We start from the raw sequence: 16,576 nt of genomic DNA on the forward strand, positions 1-16,576 counted from the left end.
AGAGCTGGTGTGAGGGACCGCACATTTTCACGTCAAGTTTGGATTTTATAAATTACAACCTTGGTGTAAAAAGTGGCGTACGCAAGTTTCTGGTCTCAAATTGTGCGTACGCCAGTTTTATAAATCCGACCCCTGGTTTTTTTCTCAAAGTGGGAAATTACTTTGTAGTTCACCCCTTCGGTCCCTGTGTCCTAAAATGAACCCAAAATAATAGTGAACTGAATGAAGGTCTGTTTATAAAACACACTGTTTATCTTATGGGCTAAAATAGGTCTAAATCTTATTTTGTTTAACTAGTAAGTTTAAGGGTTATAAGTTCAGCAAGAATTAGTCAACATTACTGATTACGTCGATTAGAAAAATTGGTCGACGCAGAATTTTAATGTCGAATATTCATATTATTTAACCACGTTCATTTGGAACTGCAAACTAGGGTTGGGCAAATCACACTGTGTGCAATTAATCGTCAGAAAAACTTTAAATCAGTTATTTTTTGGCACTTGATTTATACGATTAAAGCCACCAGGTGCTCATCTGGGCTTTAAATATGATGAACATTTTAAAAACAAGTTCTGTAATTTATAGATCATAACTCCAGTTTTACTTGGRCYATCAACCCAACTTAAACACTGATGTACTGCTGAAGTCTGTAATTTTGACAACACATTTTTACAGAGAGCAAATCTTTCCCACTAGAGCAGGAGTGTCAAACTCATTTTCACCGAGGGCCACATGAGCGTTATGGTGGCCCTCGAAGGGCCAGTTGTAGTCAACTTTGATGTTTCATGTTTAACTTTGACTAAACAGAGTTTTAACACGTCCTCTTTTAAACACTGATAAGAACTAAGTGTACGGCTGACTAAATCTGAAATAAATACAGTAATATTATTAAAAGTAAAACTAATAAAGTTTTACTCACTGATGAGTTTCTAGTGAGTAGCTAGTATGCATTATAGAAAATGTAGTTTATGGTTGATGCTGACTTTAAGGCAGCTAATTTTCTGACATTAATAGCGTGCTATCCAACTAAATTGCTCAGTTACTTAAAGCCAACAGCTCAGGGGCAGGACAATTATTATTTTTCACCTTTTAAATGTATTTTGTATTTTTAATCATAAATTTAAAGTTTAACATTGATATAAGAAACAATTTTCATGTTAAGTTAAAAAAAAATAATAAAAAATTACCCCCCCCGGTGGGCCACACGGGAGTCGCCCGCAGGCCTCGAGTTTGACACAGGCGCATTAGAGTGATTTAAATTGGTCATGATTAGGGCATACAGGTGTCCAGGGGATTAATCGTCAAATTAATCGTTATTAGCTAAATACCACAATTAATCGTGATTATTTTTTTGCCCAACCCTACTGCAAACCACAGAAGATGCCACAATGGGCACACCAAAGAGCAATGATGGTTTAATGGAAAGATTGTCACAAAGAGGCAAAAAAACAAAACTAAACTTTCAAAAGCTGGCTACAGTTTACCAAAAATAAATCAAAGAAAATAAAATGCAAACTCAATCATTCCATGGCAGGACAGCGTCATCGAAAACATCATGATCACCTGAAACACAAACATGTCGGAGCCTGATGGGTACRTTTCAGAAAGTCAGCTCGTTCTTCAGGTTGATACCTGATAAATCTTATTTTCAGTGACTTTACCATCAGAAAACAGTGTGTGTCTTGGAAGCTATCAGATTAGATTAGTCAACTATCAAAATAATCGTTAGGTCCAGCCTTAAAGGTTATTCTGCAAGTGTCATCCAAGATGAGAAAATACATTTATTGTGTATTATAAGAGGAATGATATTATGTACAACAGATGTAAGTAGAATATAGTGTCCATGCTTCATTCCACTGTTTGGCCCTTGGAMTTTTAAATAATTGAAAACCACCCTCTGGAAACAAATGCTGCCAGGTCTTGTTCTACATTGTGGAGGAATTTAGACTCTTTTCTTCTTTAGGGCATTTTATCATTTTAACCTGAAAGTGTGGTGAGATTCAGGCGTCGTTTGAGGGTGGAGAGAAAAGGTGTTCTCCTTAGCGGAAATATGGGGTGTTGTTTAMAGTGCTACAAATTGATAAAAAGAAAAATCAAAAGGAGAGAGTTTCTTTTTTTTGTGAATTAAAAGCAGACACTTTCATCACGCTCACCTCAAGAGGGAGGTGGGTAAAAAAACAAAATAAAGMAGGTGGAGGGCGACGAGATAAATTAGGTGAAAATTCTCAAACTGCTGCCCTGCTGCTCTCACAGCAGCGAGGTCCAATTCCAACGAGAGCGGTAGAAACGAGAAAAAAAAAACCCAGATGCTATCAGAGGGAGACAAAGAGGATTAAAGAGAACGTGTCGTTTTCTTAGGTGCACTGACAGTTTGAGGCCAGCAGCACAGTGCACAGCAGCTGTTTGTGAGCACATCAATACACACATCCAGTCAATCCTGGGCTCCTCGTTAAACCCAACACTGTTCCGAGGTTTTCGCTGAGTCATGCTTTGCTGACAGCCTGACGCAGCTGATGCTGATCGCTCCTATTCTACCTCCCGCTTTCATCTCCCTCCTCCTGCCGTCATCCTCCGAAGCATCGCCTCCTCTCTGGTCCTTTCCTCATTATCCAGCCTCCTGCGTCTCACTTTCTCCCCCTGCTCTGAACSTTTTACATATGTTCAGTGAGATAACATCCAGCTTAGCATCCACCATTCGACTGCCGTCCCTGCTGGAGCTCAATGATGAACMGTTGGACTCCTCTGGGGTCATTAGGCCCGTTTCACCATGGCAACACAAGCTTGCCGCAGCAATACACAGGCAAATTTATATTGCTATGCAAAGATAAAAACTGCGTTGCCTCTGAACAGTCGACTCTTTTGTAGTCATTTGAATGAGCTCTGTTCAAAATGCTGGAGGTCACTGAGTTTTTAAAGCCTAATGAGAGGTGAGGTGATGATACTTTACAGCAGCTTCAAAGCTGATCGTGCACGATTCTGGATTTTTCTTTATAAGTTTGCAACAGATTTTAGTTTTATTTAGTTTCTGATAAAATGCATTCTTGTTGTTTTGTTTTGCACGATTGATCTCTGATGCAGAGGAATAAACAAACAAAAAAAAAAAAACAGTTTGCATAATATTTTACCTAAACACTTAATACAACCTAGTGCAGTGGTTCCTAAAGTTTTCAGCTTCTGACCCACAAAATAACAAAAAGCAGAGATTTATGACCTTAATTATTGCTGGTTAAAGTGGTCAGCCATCGATAGCATAATATTTAAACAAAATATATAAACAGTTAACTGCTTATCAGATGTTTACACATTAATGATCACAGTTTATGTGATAAAAATCATTATTAATAAATAAGTATATAAATTTTTATTTGATTTCTGGAAATTATCTCATGACCCCTATTGGGGGTCCCRATCCCTACTTTGGGAACCAATAGTCTTACATACAAAGGGAGAGTTAGGGAACAACATCTTTAGGATGAGATCTTGTTGGTCTTAAACTTATTTTTTACAATTTGTTTCCAGTTTTTGCATTAACAACTTTGGTCAAGTTGTTTTAAAGATTTTTTTTCCCCCTAATTGTAACAATCCAATAGGTTTTAAGTGATGACACCCATCTTATTTACAAACATACAAGGGTAGAATAAAGAAGTTCATACAAGAAAACACTTAAAGCAAACCAACAAAACAAAATTGACTGAAAACTGATTTTCAGGAAACGATTACAGAAATGGAAGAGTCGTCTCAAACCAGACATACTTCCAGGACTAGATAAGAGATTTTACGAGGCAGGATGCAGCTGCTGCAGTGAAATAAGTGGGRCAGTTGTTGGTTTTATGAAGAAACACTCTGACCCTAAACTGGGAGGGGAATAAATTCCAGCCTTGCTGGTAATTCATTTCTGAAACCTTTACTTTGTACTTTGTTGTTCAGGCAAAACTGACTACATGTTCGAATACATAACCCTAAACTAAATTATGTTTAAACCAGAGCTTCATTTGTTTTATTTTAAACATTCAATGAGAAAACCTGTGGTGTTAAAAAGTTAACGTCTTCTTACTTTGCATTTCATCATGTCGCTGACCCTCTGCTGCATGGACTGCCCAGCTTTGGGTCTAACCAGGATGTAGAGGGTCTTAACCTCAGGGCAGGACCTCAGCAGCTTCTCCACCAGCACCTTGCCCATGAAGCCCGTGGCTCCCGTGATCAGCACGCTCTTGCCAGCGTAGTACTCCGCTATGGATGCCATGCCGCCGTCCGTGAGCTTTGCCTGCTCTCCTGCTGCCTGCTCTCTCAACCTGTCCAGGTTCCGGCTGTCAGATGTTTCCTGCAGAGGGGAGGAGGGTATAAAAGTAACGCCAGGGAGCCACAAACTTTAAATACCATATCAGGAAGCATTTGTCCTGCTGACATGTTTGAGCCGAAGCATGCAGCGTTCTGGGCTGTCAATCACAATAAAGAAAAAGAGCTACGTTTTACATAAATACACAGCTTTTACATGCTTCAGTTTGATTATAGGTCAATGACATGACGCCCAATGTTTTGTCCAGATCCACTTTTTACAGTTTAAAAAAAGGTTCAGATGCATAAAAAGCAACCACAGACATGCAATAAATCTCCCATATATACACCTACTTTATCATTTCTAAAAACTCTTCTTTTTGGTCATTTTTGTGATATTTAAAGTGTCAAAATGTCATGTAGTTCGACTGTCCAAACTATTTTTTCAACCATGTCTTAAAAATTACATTAAATCTATTTAAATATATTTTCTTTCCTATTTGGCATGATTTTCAAATGTTTTTCCCATCTTGTACAAATTCTCAAACCACTTTTAGTTATAGTTCAATTATAACTTATAAATAAACTTTGTCCGGTGAACAAAATATCATGTGGTGCGACCATCAAGAAATTCTCATTTGGGTACTTATATTTTGAAATCCAGTCAAAAACAGGAAGTTGCATCATCCAACAGGTTGCCAATCATCCTTGGAGACAGCAAGGACTTTTTTTAATCTTTCTCAAATGTCATACAAGTGTCACCTCTAGCAGTTAGTTTGCAGTTGCCACATTTGTGCATCATGTGGTGCGACCTTAAAAACACAAATAATATTTAAATATTCCTACAAATATCTTTATTGATTATAAAGTTCATATTTGCCTTTTGTGGGATGCTAGCTTGTTTTTTAAAGGAGGCTAATTTGCCTGTAAATGATGACTGCGTATAAAAATATTTTATATGTGCCAAAAAAATCTTATAACTAATTAAAAAGGATAAACTGGTGGTAATTTTTTAAGTTTTGACCTTCAAAAGGCCAGAGGCAGCAGTTCGCAAATTATATGAATATTCATTCTACAAAAATGGAAACTGTGGCCTCCTTGGAGTTAAAAAAAAAACATTCYCCAAAGATACACTTGTTGTAGTTTTGTCTCCAGAAATGGAAGCAGAATGTGACCAAATGTTTGTGGTCTTGAGCTCTGACAAAGATTAGAGCAACAAAAACAATCTAAAGCACATTTTGTAGTTGAAAAGCTCAGTGTTCGGCTGCTAACAAGGAGAGCGACTGTCTGTCCCCAGTGGACTTCTGGGTGTTGGTTGGTATAAAATAAACTTTAAGCAGAATACACGTATCTATTTCACAACTGTGGCCTGTTTGCACACAATGCACCACAAAATTCATGATTATGTTGTAAAATTCCTTTAAGTACAACTTAAATCTAGACAGAGAACAAGTCCACACTGGTGACTGAGGGTGGGTTTTATTTGTGCAATCATCTCGAGCTGTTTGCAGTGGAGCTTATCAAGCACTTTGTCGCAACAAGGGCGGACTGTGAGGATTAACTTTTGCTGTAAACTCCCTTCACACACATTGGTAACGGGATGCCGACTTTGCCTCATCGTCATGGTTTTGAAAAGTCCTCTATTTGTCAGGAAACCTGATCAGTAATGGATACCATGCATCCATGTGGAAAAGAGCACGTTTATAAAACCTTTACAGCTGGACTTTGGAGGCAGAAAGATCTCATATAAAATGGGGAAATGCAAGAGCGCAGTCGGTTTATTGCAGTCTGAATTTAAAATTTTATTTCTGTGCCTTTAAGTCATAAAAAAGCCTTCTCCACRTCTTTATGCGTCAATCACAAGACGACGTATTGTTGGTTTAATTGCCGTTTTTAGTTTTATTTTACAACCGTGCAGCACCGTGGTGTGTTTGAGTCATCCTTCGCTCCTGACAGCAACCTGAGACGTCACATGGTTTCTGTGGTTTTCTCAGCGACTCTGCCTGGCAAACATTCCTCTGATCAAAGCTCTCGCGTCAACACATGGGTAAAGAGTTCAACCGCAAAGCCAGTGTTGCTGCTTATTGTGCGTAGCCACGACAACAACGCCCCGATGTGTCACACGGCCCCCTTGGTGAACCGATGACAGCTTCCTGCTTCTGCTTTGTGTCATTTCTGTTCGAGCAAACAGGAGGAGGGTGGAAGYTGTGGAATGTTGGGCTTCATCTAAAGAGCTGTTTGGTTTGCAGTAAAAAGTAGACGGAGACCAAGTCCAGTCAGAGTGGAAGAGTTTTACGTTTAAAGCAGTTTTCAAATCTACTTTTTCTGATTCAACAACTTAGACAGGAAGTCTACAGATACACAAATTAAAGAAGAAGGGTCTTGAGGTCCCTCAACATTCCAGCTCTGCCCTGCATACAGATACCCTGTGGACTCGAGGACAAGAGAAAAGGCTGAGAGTCACTACGGATTACAGGCTGACAATAGAGACGTCCCTGCAACCGCTGGAAAGGACATGCATGTCTAAGATTTAWAATCCTGAATACACAAGTATTATAACTCTACCTTGCTTCACTCAGGGCCCATTTGTTGGGTTGATGATGACCAGCTTCCTAATGCCACAAGACAACAAGGAGACAAGATAAAACGGATATGCTCTCCATCTCCACGTCCAGACATCCTAATGTTATTACGGCTGGATGCTGTTTAACTTTCTCCGTACTGGTGCCAGTTCAGACCTGAAGGRTTTCGAAGATCTCAAACTTTATCAAGAATGAGAGTTTAAGAAAGGATTTATCTACACTGACTGTACTTGTTTATGATAATCACATTAAAACTGTTTTTACTGTGTGTGCCAAAAGTCTGTTAGTGAAATTTATTCTGAACCACTGAACAGATTTAAATAAAACTGTCGAACAGTAATCACTGGATGTACTTTTATGTACAACCCAGTCAAACTTATTTATTGGATTGACATTTGCTAACAAAACTGACAGTAACTTAATCAAATGTACAGATAATGAGCAACAGTTTGATGTGGTAGTAAGCTTAGAGTCATTTAGAACTTAATCTTTTCAGATCTGTGCAAAACGTCATTTACTTTTGCATAAACGCATTCATGATTTCTGTTTGTGACAATATGAATCTTTTCTTTCATCTGTATGTTTTGTCACGCAACTTGTTCCGCAGTTTTTGTGCTACTTTTACAATTTATACATCACAACGTTCAGCTACTTCGGGATATTCCTGCAATGACTTTTGACATTTCAGCAATTTATACTTTTGAGATATTTAGCTCTCTCTGCCATGTTTTTTTTCCCACTGAAACTGATGAAGATCTTTAAAACCCTTCAAAACGTTTATAAATATTTACTTTTTTTTCCAACTTCATGCCAATTTCAGCTTTCTTCTGCCTTTATTTTACTGGTTTTAGTGTTTTTTTTAATGTATTAGCCACCATGAAAACCTTTTACGCTTTTTTCTAAATTTCAACTCTTATGCTTCTTTCAGCCGATTTCTGTGTTTCTAACTAATTGGAGCTTTTTTCAGCTGAATGCATCTTATTGTGATAAATTCAGCTTCTTATTGTTTAATTCAGAAAACATGCTCATTCTGTTTGTGCTAATTTCAGCTAATGTTTTAGCCTGTTAGGCTGCTTTTAGCTTTTTTTTTAGTTATTCAGCAAAAATCTTTCCGCATTMACAGCATTCATGCTGCAATTTTGYAGGAAATGCAAATTCTCTRKTTTTTTTCCTTTTTATTTTTTACCTCTTTATACCTGATCATAAAAGTCTTTTAAGGTCGAGAACAGTAAGCTTGTGTGGATAATGTTTGTCATTGTCAGACTTATTTTGTCACAGATGAATAAGTTATTTTGAGGAGTTCTTACAATGAGYTGGAAAGGGATAAGTCAGAGCCGTGCGAGGACAAGCACTGAGAGCTTAGGGACCATTTCTCAGGTTTTGATGCCGTCTTGTCAAAGAACTGCGTCATGTCAAAGTCTCTGAAGAGTCAGAAATAACGTAGCTCAAGGCTTAAGAAAAACCAGTCCTGCTGGGGTTTACTGTTGTCTGCAGTTAATGCAGCACATCCTGGCTTTATTCCATGTTTTCATGTCTACGTTATTTTTTTAAAATAACCTGCAACCAGCACAGAGAAAGAAGCTTTAAGCCTCGACTCTGCAGTCCAGCCTCCGGCCTTTCCTCACACAACCGCTCCATTAGTGGGTCAGCAGAAAGCAGACTCAGGCTGAAAAAACGAGGTTTACAGCTGCATGCTGGCTAAGGCCATAAGAAAAGGCACAAAAGCTGGTAGACAGAGAAGGGCAGGAGAAAAGAAAAATTAATAAATGCAGCCAATAATTAAGTGAGCATTACTTTAATGTCAGATACACACATTTCTTTACAGAGTGCCAAAAGGTAAAAAGCTACTAAAAGCTTATTTAAGCATAAACATACACTGTTATTTTCTCAAACAATTTAAACCTGAAAAGATGATACAACCAAATATATCACATATATCATAACCCATCTACGAATGCACCAATTGTGGCATCGTTTTGATAGAAGGGTCCTCACGATTTCATATAATCATGTTTTGAAGTCGTGCTTGCAGCAGAGTTTTACTTCATCTTGAGGAAATGAGTAAAGCTCTTTACAGAGAACAGATAAGGGTGGTGTTATGACCCAATAGCTAAGATTAGAATCAAACTTTTTTTTAAACTGTAAATGTTTTAGCTGTTGTCGAACTCGATGACCCTCATTAACTATATGCAATTTGCTCCAGACAAAATGCCAGCATCCTCTCCAATCGATTTTATTTTTGGGGTCTAATAAATGACATTTCTTGTCTAAAAAGTATGCAAGCATTAATAGACAAAGAAAGAATGTTTAGATCATTTCCTGCCCAATAATTTGTCTGACATCTTAGACATGTTAGTTCATTAATCTGTCAGGAGTTGAGACTAAAAATAACTCTTGATATCTTGGTAGCAGTAGCTGTGGACTGCTTTGTTTCTGTGATTAGTCGGACCAGTTGTGGCTTTTCTCCATCATCGCTACATATCTACAGCCCGGTATGTGAGCGTGACTGGCTGCTGAAAGCAGGGCTTTTAGTTGGTCGTTAATCTTTTTATTTTTTTTTTAATGGTTCATAAATGCCTCTTGGGTTGCTATGACTGGACAATGTAGGAGTGTGTGGCAAAAAATAAATAAAAAATCAGATGCTTGTATTTCATAATGTATGTAAACATCAATTTGTGCAGGATATAGTTGTCACGGGATCCACCCTTGCAGATTAATTTCCTTAACACAATGATCCAGTAACCAGTTTTAGGCCTGTAAATTTCATTTGACAGATATTTTTTGCATCTTTAAGTAAAATCCTATTTAGATTAAAAGCACAGTGTGTAGGATTTGTTGTTTTCAGCGACATCTAGTGGTTGACTCATCCTCCCTGGTCATCCCCCCACCCCCAGTTGCTACGGTGTCTCTCAGGTGTCAAAAACCTTTGATAATTCCAACCGCGATGTCTACCAGCAGCTTCAGGGCTAGTGATGTTTCAAGTGGTAAGATTATGAGCTTTAATAAGTAAAATTATCCCAGCTACAATGACAGACAACAAATATTACATTTATAGTATTACAATGTAAGGGTCAGCTTACACTTCTTATAACAAGGTTATAAGAGTAATTTATTTAGCAAGGATCTCTTTTAATGTTTGGATAAACATTTCTTTAGGGCAAGAATGAATGGACACAAAAAGTAACTCTCAGTCAGTGAATGTTGATTTGAACCATAATATGCGATCATTTATTTTACAAATCATACAAATTGACTATAGAGTATACCTGATTGTGAATAATTAATTTCCTATAAAAAGTTTGGGACCAACAATAACAAGCTTTTAACTTCTTAATTGTTAACCACACTTAAATAGAAACACAAACGTCAGCTTAGATGTTAAATACCAGACATTTGAGGCTGTTTATCTTAGGGATTGGCAAGGGCAAGGTTAAGAAAAAGGTTGAAGAAAGGTGTTAGCTTTTCTACTCTTTATCTTAAATAATGTGGGTTTTAACCAGAAGGGCGAAGCGTTCTGTGCTCAGCTTTGGTCAGACCTCGACGTCACACACAGCCAGCTTTTACCTTGAGATGATGTTCTGTCACCTGCCAGGTAGATGAGGGCGCTGCTGGAGAATCTGTCTTTAGACYGTCGAACAGGGGACCCCAAGGCGTGTTTTGTTGACTCGTTTACGTCCACGTCAGCCGTAACCAGAAGACAAGGCCTCGACTGGAACCCAGGTTGTAAATAAAACTTCCGTCTGGAGAGTTTCTGAAGGTGGATAAACCAGGCGTGGTTTTCCACACTGTGAGGTTTCCCCGTTGGCGTGAAGGGGCCAAACCTGACACAGTTTTCAGCTTTTGATTCCCCGGAGAGAATCTAGCTGTTACTCTCTGTCTTTTCTCAGTCTGTCTGCTACTGAGACGGGCGGAAACTGTTAGTTCCTAAAAGCTTAGAGAATCTATGGTCCGCCCTCCGGAAGGTTAGATTAGAAAAGAAATTATCAAGGAAAGTGTTAGTTTCAGAGCTCGCTGTGCCTCCTGAAACAAAACAAAGATTATTTGCTGCTGCTGTGTGGTTCAGAACAACACATTTCATGACCCATTTAAATTATCTGATGAGTACTGTTTAAAACATAACTGAAAGAAAAATGAATTGCCTCAAGTTCAAAACATTTGTAAATATGATTCAGACAAGTAAAACATTGATATTTCATCAACTTAAACCATAAAGATTATTTTAGTTAAATAAGAATTTTTCCACAGAAAAACCATACATAGCTGAAATCATACTGAGGGAGAAAAGAGATCTGTCCTCTCTTCTCCTGTAACTTTGATAAACATTCTCTGATTATCAAAATGCGTAATACTTTCAGTTAAGAGAATGCTAAATCAAATAAGAGAAGATTCTTCTGTTTTTATCTGATTTAGAAGGAAAGTGGCCTTGGGTGGCCTAAATACAGTTCTAAGTGGAACAGAGTTCTTGTCCATTAGAAGGCCCATCAGAGGACTGAGAGTCCAAGATAGTTCCTTGATAATTTGACTCGAGGTGACCCCTACATGAAAGACAACTAAAACTGTTTTTGACGCCGCCACCGCAGTTTGTCCTTCATGAGCCTTTGTAGACAAGATGGCGGCTGCCTGTAGTCGCGACCCGCGACCTTGGAGATAAAAACAGCTTTTTATAAGGTAAAAATAATAAAACAAGGTCTTTKTCTGCAATGATTAGACATGTTTTTTATTATTGTCAGTGATTATCTCAATTTCGGCTAAAAGAATTGACAAAATCCTACACACTGTGCCTTTAAATAGGTATCATGATGTTTAGACTTCATTTACTTCAATGTCATTTCTGCTCCTTCTGCACAATAATGAGCTAATCTACAGCTTTTTCACCACTTAAGAAAAAYAAGAAAAAGGGGAATTTGTTCTAATAGATTTGTTCACAATATCGCCGTTTTCTGAGAACTTCCTTCAAGACGACTCTTAAGCTCACAATACTCGACGTTGTTCAGTTCCTGTAATGTTACACTCTTGTTTTTCTTTGTGGTTTTCAGTTTAGTTTTCCAAAAAACCTTCCCTTCCAATAATATCAGTTCCCTCCTGCTTTTCTTTTCTGGCTGAACGTGCCCCGTTATCCRTTTCTGTAATTTAATAGTGAAGACGCTTTTGTTATACTTGAAACAGTTTTGTATTGAAATTGATACTGAAGTAACTAAAATAAACGGAATGGAAAAGCTAAATTTGCTTTATTGGGTCATTTTGGTGGATATGGACGATGTTCTCTTTGTAGATCCAAATTTTATGAAGAAATAAATTTGTCAGTAGAGGACTAAGAACAGTGATAACAGTTGGTTCCTCGAGTGTGTAATTTCAGTTTGTTGGTATGATTCTTAGAATAGTGAACTTTTAAGCTGCTCCTGTTTGATCCCGTGATAAGCAGCGATGAGAGTTTGTTACTTGAAAGCATTGCAATGTCTTCCTACCATAATGACAGCGCTGTGCGGGGTCACGACCTCTTGTCCCCGCAGCAGTGCTCGGAGCAGCATTGCCAGTCTGAGCTGGAGCCAAGCGTAAACAAACACCGGAGCGTAGAGATACGCTGTTACTCRGAGACGGCTGCTGTAATTACAGAATCCCTCTGCTGCCAGACGTAACGCAGACGCCACACACAGAAACATAAGCTCACGCACCGACTCTCCCATGGTCGGATACCTGACAGTGACAAGAGGCACTGGTGTGTTGATTTAAGGCTGGCTTAAAACTGATTAAATTAAAGCRACACAGCTTAAATTCTTAAAGCCTGCAGCAGGTTTGACTGTTTGTAATTAAATTAGCATTCTCCCTGAAGGAAGTAATACACACCTGTCTTTGTACACGGATGCACAATAATGAATAAGTATATTTAAAATGCAGTTATTTTGTACGTTTGTGTCAGTTTTGTTGGATAACATGTCAATAAAAGCTTCACCTTACCAAAGTTWTAGTCAAAGGCTATGTTTACACTTCAGATTAATGCTCAAAATTAATGCAAAAATCCTATTTTTATGTGTGAACCTTCACATTACATTTTWARTTCGACTTCCATCAGACTCCAGTGAGAACTCTCCACAGCACTGATGCAACCTGCACGTGCAGGCGATGTGTCACACTCAGCTCGCTGTTTACAGAACCTAATACGGATGCTACTTGTTGGCATGACAAATCTGAAGTTGTGCAATTAAAGCCAGTTAAATAATTACCTGACATGCTTGTTTAGTTCACCGTTTACATTTGAACCTGCCTCTTGGCCAGCAGCTCAGGAACAGGAGCATCGTGCTGAAAGGAAAGTATCGATCCAGTCTTTTTAATATCGATATAATCCAAGACCGATGATACCATCATAGATTTCTGTTGATTCTCAGTCATCCGGGACATGGAAAATTCAAAGTGTGAACGTAGCCTAAGTTCATCTTGTGTTGGGAAATGACAGAACAAATAAACATGTTTGGAATTAATCTCAGCTACTATTAGTCARTTTTAAAGATGCTGATCTAAAATTTAGTTTGAGCCGTGGCACCATAATGAATTGTGCTGAATCCAAATGTTTTCCAGTTGCAGATCAAATAGTTATTTGCGAGCTTAATTAAATTGTGTCCAGTGGTTCAGGAGTTATGCAGGCAACAGACATGGTGAYGCAACAGCAATAAAGCATCCCTTGTATTTCCATTTCCATTAAACTGGTGCACAGCTAAAACAAAACTCTCCTCAGGACTAGGGTTGGATATAATCATATCGTGTGCAATTAATCGTCAGAAAAGCATCAATCAATTATTTTTTGGCACTTGGGGATTAATACAATTAATGCCACCAGGCAGAGTCCGCTCAGTGCTCCTCTCTGCTTCAAGTATGACAAACGTCTAAAAAAAAAGTTCTGTAATTTATTTATCAACACAAATTAAAATTCGATGTATAGCCTGAAGTTTGTAATTTCGACACAGTTTGGAACAGATTTTTACAAAGAGCAAATCTTTCCCACTAAATTGGTGATGTGGTCATGTGACTTGGACATAAGGGCGTCCAGGGACTTCAGGGGATTAATCGTCAAATTAATCGTTATCGGCTAAATACCACAATTAATTGTGATTAATTTTTTTTGCCAATATTGCCCAACCCTACTCAGGACTCTGGCATCATGTTAAACTTATTWTCTTGGAGGAATTGTTTTTACATAAGTAAAATTTAGGCCAATGTTGGACAATCTGTCATGCCTTTTGTTGTTTTTGTAGACAAACTTAAAAGCACCCAAACAGAGAACAGTGGCGCTGTCACTTAAGGGCTCGACACACGGGAGGCGACGTCGCTCACTCTCCATTCATTTCCTATGGAGCCTGTGCGGTGAGGCGACAATCGCTTGCCCTCCTCCAGCTAAGCGACCGGCGAAAATAGTGCATGTAAAATTTCGCGCTCGTACACGTAGACGTGCACRCGCGACCTTGCGACGCGACATATGAAAGTTGAAAAATGTTCAACTTTTGTCGCTGTCGCTTAGCGTACAACCAATCAGCGAGGCTTTCATTGACTGACCAATGAGAGGAGAGTATGCTACACACTGCRGTTAGCTAACACTTTCACCAAGTGATTAATAAAAAGCTATGTGGGAATTTGTTGGCGCCAGGGTGAAGTTATCCGGTAAGTTTTTCCTCATAAAACTGTATCTTGATGTGTGTTTGTTTTTCAATATCATTAGCATCGCAAGATTTGTTTAGTTTACACGTCCGTAATGTACACCCCCATTTTTGTGAACCACCAATAACCTTTACAAGAAGCAGTAGAAGAACCAATCAAATTTCGTTAAGGCAAGCGACCTGAGAGCGCGATTCGCTCTCAGGTTGCGAATCGCTGCAATCGCTATCGCATCTCGTGTGTTAGGTTTCACCCTGGCTGCGATGACAGCTGTTAATCGCTGTAGTTTGTCGCTCCCCGTGTGTCGAGCCCTTTAACCTGTCGGCTCATTGTCTTAATGTGGAAAGAGGTGTGGATCAGGATATCACTAGTTAAAAGTGCCTTCACATCCTCATGTAACACATTCACTTCAAACGGAGCTGAGTCAAGATTCAGTATCACAAGATTGATACAACAAAAGCACATTTCATTTTCAGAAACTAAATAAATCCATAAATTAACTGGTTCAGGTCATTTGGACTTTGGGTAAATTCGGTCASTTATTTAGTTGAAACACTTTCAGATTCCTGTTATCTTGTTCATACAAGAGGAAAAGCATATCCACCATGAGATAATACTGTTTGATACTATCTTGTTCCTGTTGACTTGTCCATGCTTTCGAACATGCGGCTCCCTTGCATTAAAGCCGATACCTGTGACCAAGTGATTTAATCAGGGATCCRGAGCAGAGATGAATTACAGTGGACACACAACACTAATTAATGTAGTACTTTGCACGCACTCTAAAGCTTCACCTTCTGCTGATGCCAGCCAGGTTTCTAATTAATGACAGAGGAGCTCCGGTGTTTGTTGGAGAGCTTTTCAAAAGCATCTCTTCCGTTCGGCTCGCTGACGCACCTATCCATCCCATATGCAGATTAGAGCAGGAAGTGGGAAAAACATCACTAATGATTTTGAAAACAAGAGGCAGAAATATCCAGGCTAAATCCAATTTATGCTGCAAATTATGGTAAATGCAACAAGATCGCAACACTATATCATAATCTTTTTCATCAGCGTGACAGCAAACACTCCGAATCTCTCGCATGGCTCATTTACTCGAAGATGTGATAGTGGCAGGAAGTTATGACAGGTGTCAAGAAGGAAGTACACCTTAAAAAAATAAAAGCATGGTTGAGGACATTTTTGTGAGGGCAAGTCTTAAAGGTTCTACTCAGATCGTGTTTGCTTAAGGTACTAAACAAATTAGAAGATGGACCAAGAGGTAAACGTGGAGACTGCAGAGTTTGCAGTCTACATAAACTGCCTGGATGAATAATTTCTTGGTCTCAGTGAAAAATGGTTGCAGGTATATTATGCTCAGGTTACTTTATGCAGCCTATATTTATATTGAAATTTAGGTCAAATGTATGGCTTATGTTACTGTTATAGGTTTGGAATTAAGAAGGAAGAGTCCAGTAGTAAGTGATACCAAGCAAACACAAAGGCAGCATTTTGTGTATTTTATTACCTTACTATAAAAACATGATCTGCCTTGCAAACTTTTAAATAATTTGACAAAAAAATAACCGCATAACCTAACAAGAAATCAACAACCTTCAGAAGCTGACTAAGAGAGGAAAGAACCGTCCGACTTAAGCAGCTTTCAGAGCCAAGAAACACGTTCGGAAAAATCAACGTTTTGAGTTTTAGTGTTTGTTTTGTAGGTATGCTCAGGCTTGCTCTCTCCAATCAAATTAATGCCTTTATAAATGACTCGGACAGTAGATTTTGTTACTCCTGGAGCCACAAAACAGAAGAACAGATTAGACCAACAAGACCCTGCTTTTATATTAGTTTGTCACAGTGATTGCAAAGTTTCTGAAAAGTAGCTTTGGGCAGAGTAAAGAACAATGGGCCTCATGCAAGAACCGTTCGTACGCACAGATTTGTTCTTAAGTTGTGCGTACGAGTGATTTAGGAGAATTTGTGGCATTCACCAATGTTCTGAATTTTCACCAATATTCTACGATTTTTTTCAGATACGAACAAAATTTACGAGTGGTCCAGACCTGTCGTATATTTTACGTGAAGTC

General features: G+C 38.6%; 1 protein-coding gene across 1 annotated transcript in view; it reads right to left on the minus strand.

Moving 5' to 3' along the window:
- The window catches only part of si:dkey-97m3.1 (fatty acyl-CoA reductase 1), a 60,553-nt gene that overhangs the window by 36,388 nt on the left and 7,589 nt on the right, over positions 1 to 16,576 (minus strand). Inside the window, exon 2 of the mRNA XM_014004283.1 lies at positions 4,055 to 4,321. Within this exon, the coding sequence (XP_013859737.1) occupies positions 4,055 to 4,321 (267 nt within the window). The remainder of the gene's footprint in view (positions 1 to 4,054; positions 4,322 to 16,576) is intronic.

This window comes from Austrofundulus limnaeus, unplaced genomic scaffold, assembly GCF_001266775.1.
Source record: "Austrofundulus limnaeus strain Quisiro unplaced genomic scaffold, Austrofundulus_limnaeus-1.0 Scaffold22, whole genome shotgun sequence".
In the NCBI taxonomy this organism is placed as follows: domain Eukaryota; kingdom Metazoa; phylum Chordata; class Actinopteri; order Cyprinodontiformes; family Rivulidae; genus Austrofundulus; species Austrofundulus limnaeus.